Source organism: Ptychodera flava, chromosome 22 (genome assembly GCF_041260155.1).
Source record: "Ptychodera flava strain L36383 chromosome 22, AS_Pfla_20210202, whole genome shotgun sequence".
Taxonomy (NCBI): Eukaryota; Metazoa; Hemichordata; class Enteropneusta; family Ptychoderidae; genus Ptychodera; species Ptychodera flava.
The window spans coordinates 27,070,000-27,089,150 of NC_091949.1; the positions used below are offsets into that span (position 1 = coordinate 27,070,000).

Sequence of the window (19,151 nt, forward strand, 5' to 3'; positions counted from 1 at the left end):
CTAACTGGAACCTTAAAACCTCGTTACAAAGCATTTGTACGAGTTGTATGTCATAATAACGGGCTAACATTTTACTATTCATTAACTGGGGTCATTTTGTAAAAAAATATTTTGAAGGGGTCGCTTTTTGCTATTCATCTGTAGCTTAAGTTCTATCGACCCACCCCCTCCCCGTAAAAAACGAATGTTCCCTAACATTCCTGTTGTTGAAAGTTCTTGATACGAGTCGCGGCTCTAAATTGCGTGAACTAGTCAACGTTTTATTGCGGTATGGCACCAGAGGTCAGCACAGAAATTATGAGTAATGAACAGTTATCAACAAAAACTTGCGATTAGGATGAACAGTTACTGGGGGAAACAAAATATTCACTCCTAAATAATCGCCCACATTGTCGAAACGAAACTTTAAATTAAATTTATGGGCGGCATAGAGTGAGAGAGGCCAAGTTGACATTTGACCCAGAGTTCCCTTCCTGCTTATCCTTCGCTACCATTCCAGGAACCGAATCTTTTTTTGAACCGAATCTTTTTAACTTTGTAAACGATACAAAGTTGGGTCGCTATCAATTACCGGTACGTACTCCTTGTGTTTGATATGATTGAAAATAAAGCTTTAGCTGTGCTGAACCTTGATGCGAAGGAAAAATCCATGTTCCTGTGTTTTCGTTTTTCGCATTCTGAAAATAAAAAACAAACTATTTATATTTGAGGATCAATTCATTTCTCTTCGTTAAGAATGCATCAACGATTCATCCCTGTAGTCTTTAAAAAAGATCAGGTAGCGCATATCGTCTGGAATGGCAACTGATCCCGTGCATAAACTTTGTGGTGAATTTTCCTGTGACTTTTATGGGTACAATGTATAATATTATGGGTGGGCGGAGAAAATGGAGAGGTTTCGATGCAGGGCGAACTGAAACATTCGGGTTTTTTTAATGACCGGTCCGCAGCCGAAAATAGCCCACTTTCCTTTCCTGCAATCTTACGTGTTAGACTTGCATCTGGTGCCGGCAGAACAATTTTAGCAAATAGGTTAATTTGCCAGCAGTCCTCGCAGTTTAACAAACCAGAATGAGTGAAGAATCGACAGGTAGGTGACGTCAAAATTCACCCGTTGAGATATCGGTTGACGACACACTGGCGGACGCTTTGTCGATCAACTCATCAAGTATGTCTGTCGACACTTTTTATTGAATGTATAGTGCCTTTGCATTTCATCAGATTTTAATGTCGGAATTACTGTTTGGTGTTCACGCAAACAGAAAAAACTGCATCGGCTGATGGCCTTCCATGCGCGCTGGTCAGGATAAGTCTATCTCTTCTTGCGATGTTTCACATCGAAAATCCTCGACTTTGTTTGAGATGTTCAAATAAGGCGAGCGGTGAAGATATACACGGGTCGCCAACGACTGTCAGAAGTGAAAATACACGTACAAGATACGGTTCTGTGAACAACAACAGCCGCTCTGAGTCACATCACTGCCATGTATGTGAAGACATTGGACCGAAAACAAGGCTTTTCTGTAAGCGTTACACTTATCTTTCTCTAAGATAATTATATATATTATATATATATATAGCGATATCATAAAAGGAGGGAGCTTTCAGATACTATGAGGAAAGGAGAGGAGGCCAGAGGAATTTTATTTGGCAAATCTGTCCTTGGAAAGCGCCAACTATATATATATATATATATATATATATATATATATATATATATATATATATATATATATATATATATATATATATATATATATATATATATATATATATATATATATATATATAATATATATATAAATAATCTGTCCTTGGAAAGCGCTAAATATATATATATATATATATATATATATATATATATATATATATATATATATATACATGAATTTTATTTGGCAAATCTGTCATTGGAAAGCATCAAAGTTTGCAAATTAACCCGGAAGAGGGTCACATTATATTTTCGCAAATATAAATGAATAAAAAATTTTAAAATCACTTTTCACGACTATCGATAAGCATTATAATAGCTGCCCCACAGTACATAAATGATATCCCATCCTTAAATGCATAAATATGCTCACTTTGTTCTCTATACGTTTATAATTGATTTGGATGTACTTAATAGTATAGCGTGTTCAGTAGTACATATTTGAACAAAAATGTTACCTTGCAATTTCACTCAAAATATTGTTTTATTTCACATTGACGTCTATGAAGCAACTGATAGCATTTTCCCCAATACAAGACAAACTATATCTGTAAATTTCAATTTGTTTAACATTTGATATAAATGCACTTCACCAGAATAGGGTGTTTAGAAGTGCATATATGTACAACGAATGTATGTGATATTGGAATTTCTACCGTGGACGAAAACGACAATTCTCCGTACTGTTTCGAATTTCCCTCTACTGTTTCAAATTTCTCCGTCCGAGCTCTCTGCTAGAAAACAATTCTCTGCACTGTTTAAAATTTCGCTGCTAGAAAACAATTCTCCGCACTGTTTACAATTTCGCTGCTAGGAGACAATTTTATTTTTAATACTGTTTACAATGTCTCTGCTAGGAAACCATTCTCAAATGAGAACCCTGTGCAATCGAATCCAGAAAAAGAGAAAGAAACTATACAATTAAAAAAGATAGTTATATCCATAACTAAAGCAAACACATATACATAAAAGACACAAATGATGAAATAAAAATGCATTCATAGTGATGATAGATATATCACCAAGACAAGTCATTGAAAATATTCTAAGTACGTCATATCAATATATCAAAATATATATATAAAGATATATATATATATATATATATATATATGATATATGTATATGTATATATATATATGTATATATATATATATATATACATAGAGAGAGAGAGAGAGAGAGAGAGAGAGAGAGAGAGAGAGAGAGAGAGAGAGAGAGAGAGAGAGAGAGAGAGAGAGTGAGTGTGTGTCATCAACAGTCTCTATTACTTCAAGGAGAAAATGACACTATGACTACGTGGACACGTTTTAGCTGTGTATTAGTTCATCGCAAACCAATAAAATACACCAGAATTGCAAAACTTGCAAGTTTCGTGACGAGAGACGATACTGCATGGTAAATACCCAATTTACACATTTATATACGTCTTCAGCACATTGCAATCAGTAAATAAAACCCATTAATCTTTTTCGTTTGCAACATTTGAAGGAAACCACAGATATCGTATTTTCTTTCGGTTAAAAATACTAAATTACCAGAAAAAATCGATTTAAAGTCATCCAATTCTATGTAGTCATATTTGTTTTACAGAAAACTCATACATTATAGAAAGGCCATTATCTAAGCTTTCTAAAACAATAAGGTATATAATATTTCAAGCCAGTTTATTTCATCAAGGAAAGAATGGTGTACTCCAACCCCTAGCTTTTGAGTGCCCCATAAGATCACGTAACTCAATATTGACTCCAGAGAAGCTGTGTATCTTTACATATCTAATGTTAACACTTATTCTCTTTTTTAATATATAGGAATAAATAATTTAAACACAAAAAGGTGTCAAAACTTTGCTTCTTCAATTGTTACATGGTATTTTGGGTAAAAAGTTAAAAATTTTCAAAAATTGCATTTAAAGCCGTTCTACATGTACACAAATTTATTTTGCTAAAGTTGGTGTTTCTCATAGAGAGTACTGTCTGAAGTTTCCAAAAGTGTAAGCCGCTACTTTACTTAATTTAGGAGCTGATATCGTATCCCTACCCATTTTTCGCGGTATATGTAAATCAAAAACCAAGAGAGGTAGTGCATCCCAAAATATCCAATTTTAACATCTTTTTTCTTGTTCAGCAGATCCTAAAAGACAAAAAATACCAATGTAGTAGGTTTATTGGGGTAAACAGCGGACCCCTCGAGCCCATGGACTACTAGAGTATTGTGGATGGTGTTTTTTTATTTTGTTAATCGTGTTTTATGTTCTTTTTCACCGATAATGCGTTCTGTGTAAAATCGGCTTCGTTCTTGCATGCTGTAATGTATTTTAATGTTTCGCCATTGACAAGGCCCTTGAATGCCGCTGTAGGGTGGAATGACTTTCTCTGTAAAATCTGTTGGTGTTGTGTGTGTTTTGGTGCCGAGAATGTTCTCTTTGTCGTACCTATGACCATTAGAGATAATTGGGTCTTAATATTTGATTTCTTAAGGAAGAGCTTTCAAACGAAAATTTGAAAGTAGGATGCATTTTGTTGATGTTTGATATAAAATTCAGTAAGTTCTTATTGAATTTCAATGAAAATCAGAAATACATCGTCTCTGAATCTCAGCCAGAGCGATATTTAATTGTTGTGTTTCTATATTATTCTCATTTCCGTCTCGTGAAATGTAATGTTGGCGATTTCTGGTGAAGCTGGAGATCCTATACTACACCCACTTATTTGACGGTAAAATGCATTGTTGAATTCAAACGTGTTGTGTTTTAAGATTATTTCTAGCATAGCTGTCATGAATTGGTTGTTTGATTATGTAATCGTTTGATGGTCTTTCCTGATCCAATGTTCTGCCGGCTGATTCGATTGCTTCATCGTCAAATGTCGCATTGGCCAGAACTTTGATTATCTCAATCTTCCGTCTGAAGTCTGTTGTATCTTTAATGTTTGTTGGTTGTTCTTCACAATTTGTTTGGAGAATAGTCGATGAATTCTGATATGTGAAAGGTTGGACTGGAGGATCCACTTATAATTGGGCGTCCTACGAACTTAGTTCCCGGTGGTCGCGTTTTGTGTATTTTTTTAGCAGGAGGTACCAAAGTGGTGTTCGTATTTTGCTGTTAACTGGATTCAAATATTCGTAGGTGTGATAATCAATGTTTTTTTTTTCATCGTACATGCCTGTTATGAGACTGTGTAAGCTTAATTCTGTAATGGTATGTTTTGCGTTATTTGTTGTTAATTTTATGTAGTATCGCTGATCGCTGACTCGACGCTGACATTTCCTTATGTCATAATCATCAGTGTTTAGAACAGCCTTCCCTTTCCTTTATCAAAGGGTTTGACAGTAATCTCCTTATTTTTACAGTTTTTTTCAGCGCTATGATTTGTGCACGTGTCATGCTGTTTTTTTTTTGTTTCTAATAGGAATGTTTAAAAGAGTCAGTTTCGTAGCTTGCAAATAAATGCAAGACTTCACAATAACTGCAATACTCGAACTCCTACTCACGTGCATACAAAAACACAACAAGACCGAAACGTGGGCATTCTAGTTTCGCTGCTTGAACAACAAACTTCAGTGGAACAACATATTAACACATACAATCAATCAATTGACACGTCTCACAAATCAAAAATGAATTCTAGCGATTGATGAGGAAAACTCTGTTTCCTAAACGTAGCGTCAAAGTATCGCAGTGTCACAGTAGTCTCTCTGCTCAAGTGCGGGTTCCTGTAACAGCAAGACACGCAGATTACGTATTCTTCTCGCCATGGCTAATCGACACTTAACATAAAACAGCCCAAACATAATATACACTTACAATATACCCAATATATCATATGCAAAACGCAAACAACTCAGATATGAACGATGTGTAGGTTTGCTCTCCCTTTATTACATACTAGCAGAGAAATTTTCAACAGTGAAGCAAAATTTGAAACAGTATAGAGAGGAATGTGAAACAGTGCGGAGAATGTCTCCTAGCAGAGAAATTGTAAACAGCTCGGAGAAATTTGAAATAGTACGGAGAATTGTCGTGTTCATCCACGATAAATTTCACCCAAACTATCGATACACTATACGTTGTCATTTATGGAGGAAACTATTCACAGTTTCTCCGAACAAGACAGGCTATATCTGTTGATTAATATATGTTTAACATTTAGTATGAATGCACTTGACTACAGCAGGGTAGGGTGTTTACAAGTGTATGTGTATACAAAATCCTACTCACATCTCAGTTTTCTCTTCCGCCCAATGCCGATGACCTCGCACCCTTAGACAAGTATAAGCCAAGACGTGGAAAGGCTCCACTCTCAGATAGCTGGCCATTTTCATACTTTCTTAAGCCTATAACAAAGCCTGCAGTTCTAGTGAGGTCACATTTGCATTTCAAATTTTCAAATTTGGAACGAGGAGACGATCATAGTTTACAAATTGGCAAAGAGGACGGTCACACTTCAGAGATGGGAATTGCAGAGGGTCACGTGATACATGACACGTGATGGACCACTTCTCATTTCCCTTGGCCCACTCCTTCGTTATGACTGACAGCTCCCTAAGATCTATTTGAACACAGTTGAGCCCCCCGCGTTACAATTTAATCTTCAGGAGGCGGTTTATCAATCACACTCGCGTCATCATGGAGGACTTAAAGACACGCAGTCATTCTGAATTACAAGTATCTGTTAATTTCAGTCAGTAGTAGTTTGCCCGAAATGTTACGTCATGGCTTCCAATTTCTAATGTTATAATGACGTAAATTATTTCGAGCAAAGTATTTGTAAAAGTTCATGCCTTTAATTTTCGTTATCTTCACAACCTTAAAAGATATCCACAAAATAACAATTATATAAATTTTTGTTTTAATTGAAAACTGAGATGTTTAATTTTATTTTATTTTACAGATAGCCGAAACCCAAAGAATCTACGCAAAGTAATCTGTTTTATTGTAAGTGGTATTTTTACTTTGCTATTCGTTCTTCAGCCACTACAGAGGGTGTTTCTTCGATGGGGGAACGCAAGTGAAATTCTGTACCTCTTCTGTAACCTCGCATTTTTCATGCCGCCATTGTTGATCGTTGTCTGTCGGAGTTATGCCGTTTTCTGTACGACAAAAGTGACGAACTCTGCAATAAACACCAGTGCTATCTGTGCTCTAACCAATGACTTCATTCATGGTCTTTTGAACCGAACAAATGATAAGTTCGTGCCTCTGAAGCGAAGTGTGCTAATCCGTGGTGTGATGTACAACCTCTGTGCTTTGAAGTACATCGGTTTGTACACAAGTTTTCAAGTCTTGGTTTATAAATCAGACTGCCCAGAGATCAACGGCTGGGGATTGTTCGGGTTTATCATGGACACGATGGGTGTGATGGTGTTTGCTCACTTTTGGTACGTCATGTATCTTTTAAGACTGGCTGTCCAGTTGGACTTCAACTCACTGTGCATTTCTCTAACGTCTACAATGCTGACTACACGCCAACAAGATGACCAAGTACCTGAAGACGTGAAACGTCAAGAACACGAGATTCAAGATGGCGACCAAGATCCAAACGTGATCCGCCGAAGAATAATGGAGAGATTTTTTGACTTCACGAGACTGAATAATTTAATAACACACTTGCTATCAGTCACAATGTCTGTTACAATCTTTAAATTTTCTTGTCATTTGTATTGGAACTTCCATGTATTCCATACTTACACAGAGAGCTTCCGTATACCAGCACTGTTGATAAATCTCACAGTCTGGGATTCTATTCTCATGTTTTTGATTATACCTGTGGTTTCGATCGGTTCAATCGATATCAGTTATGTCTGGGATGATTTTTTGAACTATCTCGACTACGAACTAGTGTGTGACAAGCGGTGGATTGTGGACTTTGTCGAAAAGAAGAAATCTGGATCGAACAGCGCAGAAGTGGCAATAATTGCTCTGACAGGAATTAGTATCTTCGTGGCGTTTTCTTTTCCAGTTGAACAATACGGTAAATATTGGAGAGACGACAGTATTTGTCTCTACAACAGTACATTTTATGTAGCGGGATGACTTGATGTTCGTAACATAACTGACAGTCACAAAGGGTCCTTATGTAGATTTTGATAGCATCAACCAAATGTCAGGGTTGGGCGGCAATCATGGTGGCGGTCGCTGGTGCTTTCACGATTTGCAGGGTGAGGTTTATAGTATAAGAGAGCCTTCGTAATTACAGGGGTGGGCTGGGGGCATTAGAGGGAGGGTCACTTTTTAGAAAACTGTCTTGGGGCAGGGACACTTTCTATTAACCTAACTTTGGGGAGGGCCACTTTTAACAGAAGCTGATTTTACAGCCTAACATTCGATTGTCCATGTGATATTTCCTGAATAGAAATCATCGATGAAATACAATGATTCTTTTAAATACATACATATTATCACAAGCTTCACAAGCAAAGAACATGCACTGGTATTTACATTAAACACACTGAACAGTTAAAACTGATGAAGGACAATTGAAAAAAACATAAGGGTAAAAGTGTCCCTAATAGTACAGTTGGCAAAGTGTATATAAATCATATAACGTCTACAAATGCACACATATTTTAGTTTTATACCGTAAAAAAGTTGTTAATAGTTCTCTCACAGACTGCCATGTATAGTTGATCAACATTTTTGGTGAAAATCCAAAATCCAATTCCTTGTACACATATGCTCTTGCAACCACCATATTTCTAACCAAGTACATTAATTTCAATTATCAAACGTCTATAAATGCACAGATGTTGCTAGTTTTATATCGGAAAAAATTGTTTAAAACTTTCTCATAGACTTCCATGTAAAGAGAAATCAACATTTTCGATAAAATCCAAAAATCCAAGTTTTTGTACACACATGCAGTTTTTACTTCCCACTTCAAGCAAAGCACATTTACATACATTATCAAACATAATATTAATGTACAGATATAGCTTCTTTTTGTAGGAAAATTATTAACAGTTTGCCCGATAGACTCCCATGTTTTATGATTTGATATTTTTTGGTAAAGCACCATATTGGCCACACTTGCGCAAATAATGCTGACCCTCCAACAAATACAGCTCTCCCCTACTGTAATTTCTGTCCAGTCGCTAACTTACTGGCAATTAAACCTGATGATATGTAAATTAGCTTATACTGTTTCAGAAATTCCTGGGAGAATACTGCAGTGGCTTGGGGAGGGTCATGTTTTAGAATGTTGGACAGGGGAGAGTCACACTTTAGACACAAGGATTAGGGGACAGTCACATTTTTTCAGAACAGGTATACCTTAAATTCCTCAGGCCCACCCATCCGCCTTATAATTACTTAAGGCTCCCTCATGTGTATGCATCTTATAAAAATGTAGGTGAAAATTACCTGGGGTGGGCTGAGGACATAGCGCATGACACAGGCCAAAGTTTTCATAACCTCCTTTCAACAGCCCAAAAAGTCAAGCTCAAGGGTCAAGCATAAAAACTCAAAATACTACAAGTGTAATGATTAGAAATGTTATGACGTATGTGTCAGCGAATATTAGTCTTGTACTTTTATAGAATTTATTAGTTTCTTCAACATAATCATGTTTAAACACATGTGTCGGGGAAAACTAATAGAAAATGTAACATTATGATTGATTAAGTTTAACAAAACATAGGTCATGATGCATGATTTTAATTGTTAACCTTTTTCTGAAGGGTTTTCTCATCCATCTATACACAATTTGTCCAATGGATGGTGGTAACATATAAATAAATCCTTACACACTTTGTTAGTTCTACTACAACACTAACAACAAAAAGGGAAGCACTAAAAAAATCGAAACTTTATCGAAAAGTTCCACTGTGTTACACAAGCTTGAAATAGTATCCGTACACCGTTTATGCTTGGGTAGATTTTGTGTTGATATTATGTTGCACTTTTGATATATAAACTGTTCCTATTCGTTATTGTCGTCGCCAGCTGCCTTGACTCGCCTAAGCGTCGTGGAAACTGTTTTTGTAATATCCTTAGGTTGATAAGCAAGTCATTTTTTGCTATATTAAGAAATTGTTACCTTTGAAGAATGGCGTTTTTCTACTGTGCTCATGTAAAGTAGAGGTTCGTCTCCCTTACCGCGTGGCGAGAAACTTTCATATTTGTCTCATTCTATATTTCGTGATCATTAAAAATGAAAGAAATGAAAAATTTCAATGTCCAGTCGTCTAGTAATTGCCGAATGAAGATGGCGGTTCTTTTCCCGAACGTGTATGTGAAAGAGTGGAAGATTATGGGTTGTGCTGCTCTGTCTCAAAGCATGACTTGTATGAACACTGTTAAAGTTCATGAGAGAATATCTTCCAGAATGGGGGAACAATTACAGGTCTATAAATGACTTGTAGACATTACAAAGCTGTGTAACTGGTCAGACTTAAGCAATTAAATTTCAGGACAGGGAAGGACTGAAGGAGCTTCAGAAATATAGACAATCGAAAAATAATGACAGGTGCTTTATGCTAACAGCAGACTGGATAAGGGCAACGTGAGTGTCTAACATTAGCCCACAGGAAGACAAGTTCAGCTCCTTTCTCGAAAGACCAATATGATATATGTTGGGCGCTTAGTAATAGTAATAATATTGAACAGATGAGAGTAGCCATACTGCTCCACGGAAGCAAATATTCTGATAGATAAAATACGCCCTTGCCTCATTAAAGCAAATACTTGCAGCATGAGATATAACCTTCCGAGCCAGCTGCATATCAGCAGTTGACAAAAAGTAAATAAAGATTTTAAAAGATACAGACTGTCTAATTAACAACACTAATATATGCAAGGCAGGAAATGTTAGTCCCGGACAATTTTACAATGTGCTTATTTTTGAAATGCCATTTGGGTATCACGAGCTGCCTATTGTTGTATGGCACCTTCATAAGCTTGCGGTGGATTTCAAAAGCATCAAGGAATCTTGTGTGACCATGTCAAAGTATTATTAATCTCAGTAACTTGACTGGCAAAAAATTTGCAACGTTGTCATATTGGAACGATCAATCACAGAATAACTGAATATGAATAAATGTTGTCTAAAATACGATATTTAACGGATATTAACCAGCTTTTTATGTGACTTACCTTCCGATGAACAATTGAAACTGCAGGCCTATAGATGATGATGATGATGATGATGATGATGATGATGATGATAATGATGATGATATTTTTCCACTGTTAATTTGAAGTGCCTACTAAAAGTATACCCATACATCGTCAACTGAAGTGCTTAAATATTTTCTACATCCTTCGTTGTTTTCTTTTCACTGTACTGAAATCCAGGAAAAGTGTTGATGTGATTATGCATAACTTATGCAGAAAACTACACTGTGAGCCATTTCCAAAACAGTACACACTTTTATACCTTCCGGGATAAAGAATTACTAATGAAGACATACATCGCCGTGATGGAACAGACAAACCTAAGAGTAATTAGGACAATGATGTAAATGTAAGCATTACAAGGAGCGTACACTTTAACCTTATTTAACCTGACAACAGGCATAGAGAAATTCTCTCCGTTTGTTGCCTAGCGTGACCGAAAGTGACGGCAAAATATTAAGGCAATTTTAAACTGCCATTGGTAAACGAAATGTTTGAAAGACGTGCTGTTACCTTTCAGGTTGATATTCAGCTGTTTTAATCCTCTCATATACCCAACGAATAAAACCACAGATCATTGGTTATTCGGTAACCAAACTTCTTTGCTTGTTAACATGTTCACCAAGTTCGTTTTTACTGTTCTTTGAACTTAGTCAGACGTATTTTTCAAAATCAATGTTCATTTAGCCGTCGATTAATTAACGAAGTATTTTTGTTGACACACTTTTCTCTGTAAGTTCAACCAAAGTGACAAGAAAATATCACAAAAAACTTTCGATTGGTGTTTTTTAATCTTGAAAATCGAGGTGTCACAAGTTTTACACGTACAGTATCACCTTGTTATCCATTTGTTCATTATATCGTTATCAAATGCAGGCCGTTCTTTACAAGAAGAGTTTCAATAAAACAGGAACGTGGAATAAAATCGATCATTTGCTTACAATTGGTTCAAGGCATAAACAGTCTTCCATGATGATTGCTGGTATTCGGACTCCGGCATACCTTCCCCTGGGTATGTGTAGATTCCACAAGAATATTGTTGTACGTTGTCTGTCGACTGCTATAAATCCTATGTATAGCAGAATAGTAGACTTACCGGCTTGCCTCAGTATATCTAAAAATGCAAAATTAGTGAATTTGAACACTAAACATTTTGTATAATATCCATTCTTATTGTCGACAATTTCAGAGACCGCTATTCAGAACTAATATCAATTTTTGGCCAATAACATTGGACCTTCCATGCATATAGATTACTTTGTAAAGAACTGTACTTTACAAACATAACAAACAGTATGAAGGTCAAAGATGAGGAAGCCGTAACTGTCTGAATCTTTTCAAATCAAAGTGCAATTGCTCTACAAGTGGAAAGAAGTATTTTTTGTGATGGAAACTTATGCACACAGTAGAAGTTATAATATGCATCGTGACTGTGAGGGCGTTGTACTGAGCAGGTACTGAGCCTTGACTGGGACGTGGTATGCTAACGTATGCCAAATAACAGTCCCTCCACACACTGTGGCTACATTAAGACGCGGCTGCCTCAGGCTCATAGCGTACACGCATAAAGACATTCCATCTTAAGACATTTTAGAAATAATGTGTAAGGACAAAAATCTTTAACGCTACAGTAATGGGTCCAGTGATTGAACTTGAAAGTTGGGTCACTATCAATAACCGGTAGATCACGTGCAATGCTATTGGAAGCTCCCCGTCCATGCCGGGTACTCCGTACTCCGTGTGTTTAATATAATTGAAAAGTTAGCTTTTGTAGAGTGGAACCTTGATACGAAGTAAAATATCAACAACAGATTGTTGGAAGTTGGAAGTTGGAAAGAAAGTTGAAAAGATACTGACGTATTAAAATCGAAAAACACCGTAGAAATTCTATTTAACGATGTGGTTTCGGAATTATCGTTTATTTGTTTTGGGTTAGAACGCTGGTGTTGTTTATCAGATAATTGCCAACATAAATCTTCAGCGACACTCACTCCATGTTCTATGATTCAAATTTTAGCATGGTAAAAAAGGTTAATTATCTACTTGGATCTATTCATATGTCTTCACCAAGAATCAGAGTCAAATCACCACTTAAGTCTCTCAGTGGTCAGGTAGTGCCTATCGTCTTGAGTTGTAACTTACATCGTGCACGAGCTTAGCAGTGATTTGCCTGGTGATTTTTAAGGGTGCAATATATTGTGTCACGGGTGGGCGGAGAAAATGAAGAGATTTCCATGTAGACCTATCTGAAACATTCAGTTCTTATTTATTAGTCCACAGGGGAAAATAGACTGTATTCTGTCTTTTCCTGCAATCTTACGGGTTGGACTTACCTGTGGCGCCGACAGAACAATAGTTGCAAAAATCTGGCTTTGTAAGTGGTCGCCATTTATAACAAAGCAGGATGAGCGAAGAGTCGACAGGTAGGTCGTATTAAAGTATACCCATTTAGATATTCGTCGTCGACACACTGTTGTGTTATTTGACAATCTGAATCAACTCACCAGAAGTTATGGTAATGATGCATATGAAAGTGTGTCTCTGTAGACACTTTTATTGAATGAATAGTCTCTTTGCGTATCATCAAATTTTTAATGAGGGAATTAATAAATTTTTATCATCAAGGTACGACGGAGGGACACGGTTTGATGGATGCGCAAAGAAAAAGCACTGCAGTAGCATCGACAGGCGGCCTTCCACGCACTCTGGTCAGAATAAGTCTTTCTATCCTTGCGATTTTTCACTTTGAAAATCCTCGACGTTGTTTGAGATGTTCCCGTAAGGCGGGCGGTGAAAACATACATGATCCGCCAACGACGATCACAAGTGAAACCCCAGGTACAAGTTCAGTGAACAACAACAGTCGTGAAGAGTCACATCAGTGTCTCATATGTGAAGACATGGCACCGAAAACGAGGCTGCTCTGTAAGCGTGACATTTTTTTTTCTCTCTAAAAGCATTACATATATATGTAGTTGTGATTAAACATTATAGAGGTAGAAACATATCCGAGAAAAGTTAAGTGGACTCTTTCAAAATGAGATTTGATATTCTCCTAATGCGCTCGATCGACGTTAACTTTGTATGCGATCCTTTGCAGCCGATCAATTACTCGTTCCTCGCTGGCGTACGCATTCACAATGAACTGGTACTGGTACTGGTGGGCGCCTTCCTTTTAAGGGAGCTTTCAGTTATTACCAGGCGTAGGGCCTGAGGATGGGGGAGGGTCTTTTTAAACGTCTGTCATTAAGGAGGGTCATATTTTGCAAATTAGCCTGGGGAGGGTCATATTATGTGTTTGCCAATTTTATAATGAATACAATTTATTTTAAAACTTTTCACAACAACCCTACGAGCATTATAATGGCTGTCCCCAGGACATCAATGACATCCTGTAATTAAATGCGTAAATATGTTTACTGTGTTCTTTATATGTTTGAATTAAATGTACTTAATAGAATAGGGTGTTAGGCAGTGTATGTGTACAAAAATAAATGAATGCACTTGACTTAAGCAGGGTGGGGTGCATACATGTACATATGTGTACTTTTTGTTTATGATAACATAAGTGGAAATTTCTCTTCAGAAATTCCTTGTTACTTTTCAAGTATTCAACATCTGTATTCTACTCGGTCGAAAGATAAGGGAAATCTTCTCATTCCTAAACACACCACTAATATAGGACAGTGTTCAATGAAATACGCTGGTGTTACACTTTGGAACCAAATCCCAGAAATTACAAGATCTTTGAGATCTAAGTCAAAAGTTAAAAGAGACCTGAAACGTCATCTCTTGTTTATCTGACAGGTTTCCTCTCTCTCATTTATATTTTTCTACTGCAAAGTTTTGTAATTTATGTACTTCCATTGACATAGAATTTATTTCAAATATCGAGGATAGGTCACAATGTTCAACATTGCGCCCTATTGCAAAATGATAGATTCAGCGATTGTGAATGGTAGGGGGCTGGACTCGATTAGTATAGTATTTTCTAGTCCCTACCCAATTTACTAATCCTTAATGTGTCGGTATTTTTCTATTTTTCTTTTCTGTTCTATTGGGAAATAAATATCCTTATACTATCCTTATCCTTATTTGTACATATGTGACTTCATATCCTACCCCTCCCCCGGTTTTCTGCCCTCCCCCTCCCCTCTATAAAATAACCTCGTGCCCGTAGACCAGTTTAGGCCAAGAAATGGGAAGGGTCCCACTGCAAGATAGCTGACCAATTTTATACTTCCTAGGCCAACAAAAGTCCACCGTTCTAGAAAGGTCATACTTATATTTCAAGCATTGAAATTATAAACAGGGATATGTATGGAGTGCAAACTGAAAAGGGGGAAGGTGACATTCCAGAGAGGGGTATTCAGGAGAGTTGTATTATACATGGTTTTTACCATTCCTGATTTACTTCGGCCCAACCGTAGTAATAACTGACAGCTTTCTAAGCTCGATTTAGACACTTTTGAGTCTCTATGTTGCAAGTCAATCTCCATTGTATTTTTCACAAAAGAATGATAAGATTACTCTAGAATATTTCAAGTGAGTCCATATAAACTGAGTGCCTTTCAGAGCCTCTAGGGGCTTTTAGAAGCTGAAAATATTCCCCGAGGTGTTACCATCATTTAGAACATAAAGACCGGCAATCAATTCAAATTACAAGTGTCGGTCAATGTTAGATAGTAGTAATTTGCCGCACAAACCCGCACGGTAACATGATGGCTTCCCATTTTTAATTTTTAAATTATCCCAAGCAGAGTAAATACCCTAATTTTCGACATATTTACAACCTTAAATGATGTCCATACAATATCAATTACATAATTTTTTGTCTTAAACACGGAGATGCTTTATTTTATCTTGTTTTTTTCTTTTCTTTTATTTTCTTTTGTTTTATTTTACAGGTAACCGAAACTCCAAACTAGTAAGTCGTATTTTCAGTTTTATTTTAACCATCGTAATCGTTCTCCAGCCACTACAGAGAGTGTTTCTCCGATGGGGGAACCAAGCTGAAATTCTGGACCTCTTCTGTAACCTCGTATTCTTAACACCGACGTTATTGATCATTGTCTGTCGAGCTTATGCCGTTTTCAGTACGACAAAAGTGACGAACTCTTCATTAGACACCAGTGCTATCTGTGCTCTAACCAATGACTTCATTCATGGTCTTTTGAACCGAACAAATGATAAGTTCGTGCCTCTGAAGCGAAGTGTGCTAATCCGTGGTGTGATTTACGACCTCTGTGTTTTGAAGTATATCGGTCTGTACACAAGTTTTGAAGTCTTGGTCTATAAAGCCGATTGTCCAGAGATCAGCGGTTGGGAGGTGTTCGGATGTATCTTGGACATGATTGGTGTAGTTGTGTTTGTTCATTTTTGGTATATTATCTACCTTTTAAGACTGGCTGTCCAGTTGGACTTCAAATCACTGTGTATTTTTCTAACGTCTACAATGCTGCCTACACGCCAGCACGAAGACCAAGTACCAGATGACGTGATACGTAGAGAAGGCGAGATTCAAGATAGCGACAATGGTCAAGACGTCTTCCGCCGAAGAATAATGGAGAGTTTTCTTGACTTCACGAGACTGAATAATTTAGTAACACACTTGCTGACTATTAAAATGTCTGTTACAATATTTAAATGTTTATGTCATTTGTATTGGAACTTCCATGTATTCCATACTTACACAGAGAGCCTCCGTATACCTGCACTTTTGATAAATCTTACTATTTGGGATTCTATTCTCATGTTTTTGATTATACCTGTGGTTTCAGTCGGTTCGATCAATATCACTTATGTCTGGGATGATTTTTTTAACTATCTCGACTACGAACTAGGGTGGGGTAGGCGCTGGATTTTGGAATTTGCCGATGAAAAGAAACCTTGTTCGAACAGCGAATTGGCCATAATTGCTCTGACAGGAATTAGTATCTTCGTGGCGTTTTCCTTTCCAGTTGAACAATACGGTAAATACTGGATTGATGACAGCGTTTGTCTCCACAACAGTACATTCGATTTAGCGGGATTACTAGATGCTTGTAACATAACCGATAGACAAAAAGAGTCCACATGTCAAGTTTGATACATCAGCCAATGTCAGGGTTAGGCGGCAGTCACGGTGGCAGTCGCTGTACTATCGTGATTTTCAGGCGAGGCGAAGCGTATGTATGCATCTTTTAATGGACAAGGCGGCAAAATTTTCTATCAACAGCCCAAAAAGTCGAGTTCAAAGGTCAAGCATAAACATTCAGAGTACTACAAGTACCAGTTATGAAATGAAAATGCTATCGTGTTTGAGTATATCTCAGTTGTCTTTAAATTTGAACTTTTGCCACATGTTTGCAAAGCGTTATGATCAACATCGTGATTGATGTTCACCACAGATTAATTCCAAAGGTCATTAGATATGCAAATATGTAATTAGATGAAACAAAAAAATTTAATTTCTTTGACGGCTGTCATTGTATCACCACTTTATATGAAAGTTGTAGTTGCCTTTGATCAGTTCCTTCAAACTATATATGCAAAACTGTGAAAGCTCATTAGATATGCAAATTACAAATTAGCTGGCATGAAAATGTAAAATATCTCTCACCAATACAGCATAATTGTATCATCAATATACATAGCAAGTTTCATAAACCTTTTAGGAGTCCTTCCAGTCTTATATCCCTAACTTGGAAAGTTAGTTTAATATGCAAATTAGTAACTAACTGATGTAAAATGCTCAACTCTCATTAGTAATTCATCATTATAGTTTCTTCAATGTACATAGCAAGTTTCATCGACTTTGATCAAGTGAATCATTATATATTCCTAATTAGAAAAGTTCGTTAAATATGCAACTTAGTAATTAGATTTCCTAAAAAATCTAAACCAACTTTTGGTTCTATTATATCATAGTACCCACAATGTACATAGCAAGTTTCGTCAACTTTGATAATGCCAGTCTATATATATTTCCCTAATTGGGAAAGTTCATTCAATATGCAAATTAGTGATTAGCTAAAGGGAAAATATTAAATGATTTTCATATTTGTTTTCACCTAGTATCATCAATGTTCATAGTATGTTTCGCCAACCTTGACCAAGCAAATCAAAGTAGATATCCCTCATTAGGAAAGTTCATTATATATGAAAATTGGGCATTGGCTGAAGTAAAAATGCTTAGTGACTTTCAATGATGTTGTATCATAGTATTTTCAATGTACATAGCAAGTTTCGTCAACTTTGGTCGAGTCCGTCAAGATATATATCCCTAATTAGAAAAGTTATTTAAATATGCAAATTAGCAATTAACTTTTATGTTATCCCTTTGTAGCTTTCGTGTCGGATAAATCCTTGTGTGATCAACAGTCTGTGCAACCATCTCAATACATTCTGGGTTTTTTTTTCCAAAATGCAAATGAACATGAAATCATGAAATATGCAAGCCACATTCGCCAAAGACTATTAAATTCTTGCCATTCTTGAATAGAATCTATGTATCAGGTTTGATTCAGATCAGATCAGATTTTGAGAAATCACGCCAACAGACAGACAGACATCGCTACGACATCGTCTCACTTGTTTGAGCACGTGAGCTAAAGATGATTACAAACACCATGGCATACGTTTCAGTGAATTCTATCATTCATGTAATTTTATAACATTTATTAGTTTCTTCAAAAACAATTGTGTCACAAGAACTCAACAGAAAATGTATCATTATGACTCATTGATTTTAACAAAATATAGGCCAGTATGCATGATTCAAATTGTTAACTTTTTTCCTGAAAAAGTTTCTCATTCATCTATACACGATTTGTCCATATTGGATGAAGATAAAAGCTTCTGTATTTAAATACATATACCAACATTTCCATTAAATATTTGGATGCAAATCAAAGTAAACAAAATTTCATGGCTGCATTGATGGCGAAATTTTGTATCAAAGCTCATCCTTACACACTTTGTAATTGACACTACAGCACTTACTACAAGAAAGGCCATACTACAAGTTGAGCCCTTCAGCTAATCATGCATCAAAACTTTTCACTACCTTGCACAAACTTGATATTGTATCTGTACAGAGTTTTGCTTTGATATACTTCGTGTTTATATTGTTTTGCTCTTTTGATATATACACATTATATATTCCTTGCTGTCATCGCCTACTGCCTTGGTTCGCCTTAGCATTGTAAAAACTGTTCTGTAGTGTCACTTAATGCTTTGCTATATTAAGAATGGCTAACTTTGGAGGATAGTGTTTTTCTACTGTACACATGTGAAGCAGAGTTCACTCCTCCCTACCACGTGGTTTAGAAACTTTCATAGCTGTCG

General features: G+C 36.5%; 1 protein-coding gene across 1 annotated transcript; it reads left to right on the plus strand.

The window, feature by feature from the left end:
- Nucleotides 1-1,268: 1,268 nt before the first annotated feature.
- On the plus strand, nt 1,269-9,857 carry LOC139123087 (uncharacterized). The gene is made up of 2 exons (XM_070689074.1): nt 1,269-1,523; nt 6,604-9,857. The coding sequence occupies exons 1-2, from the start codon at nt 1,328-1,330 to the stop codon at nt 7,743-7,745; spliced, it is 1,338 nt and encodes a 445-aa protein (XP_070545175.1). The 5' UTR covers nt 1,269-1,327; the 3' UTR covers nt 7,746-9,857.
- The last annotated feature ends 9,294 nt before the right edge of the window (nt 9,858-19,151 follow it).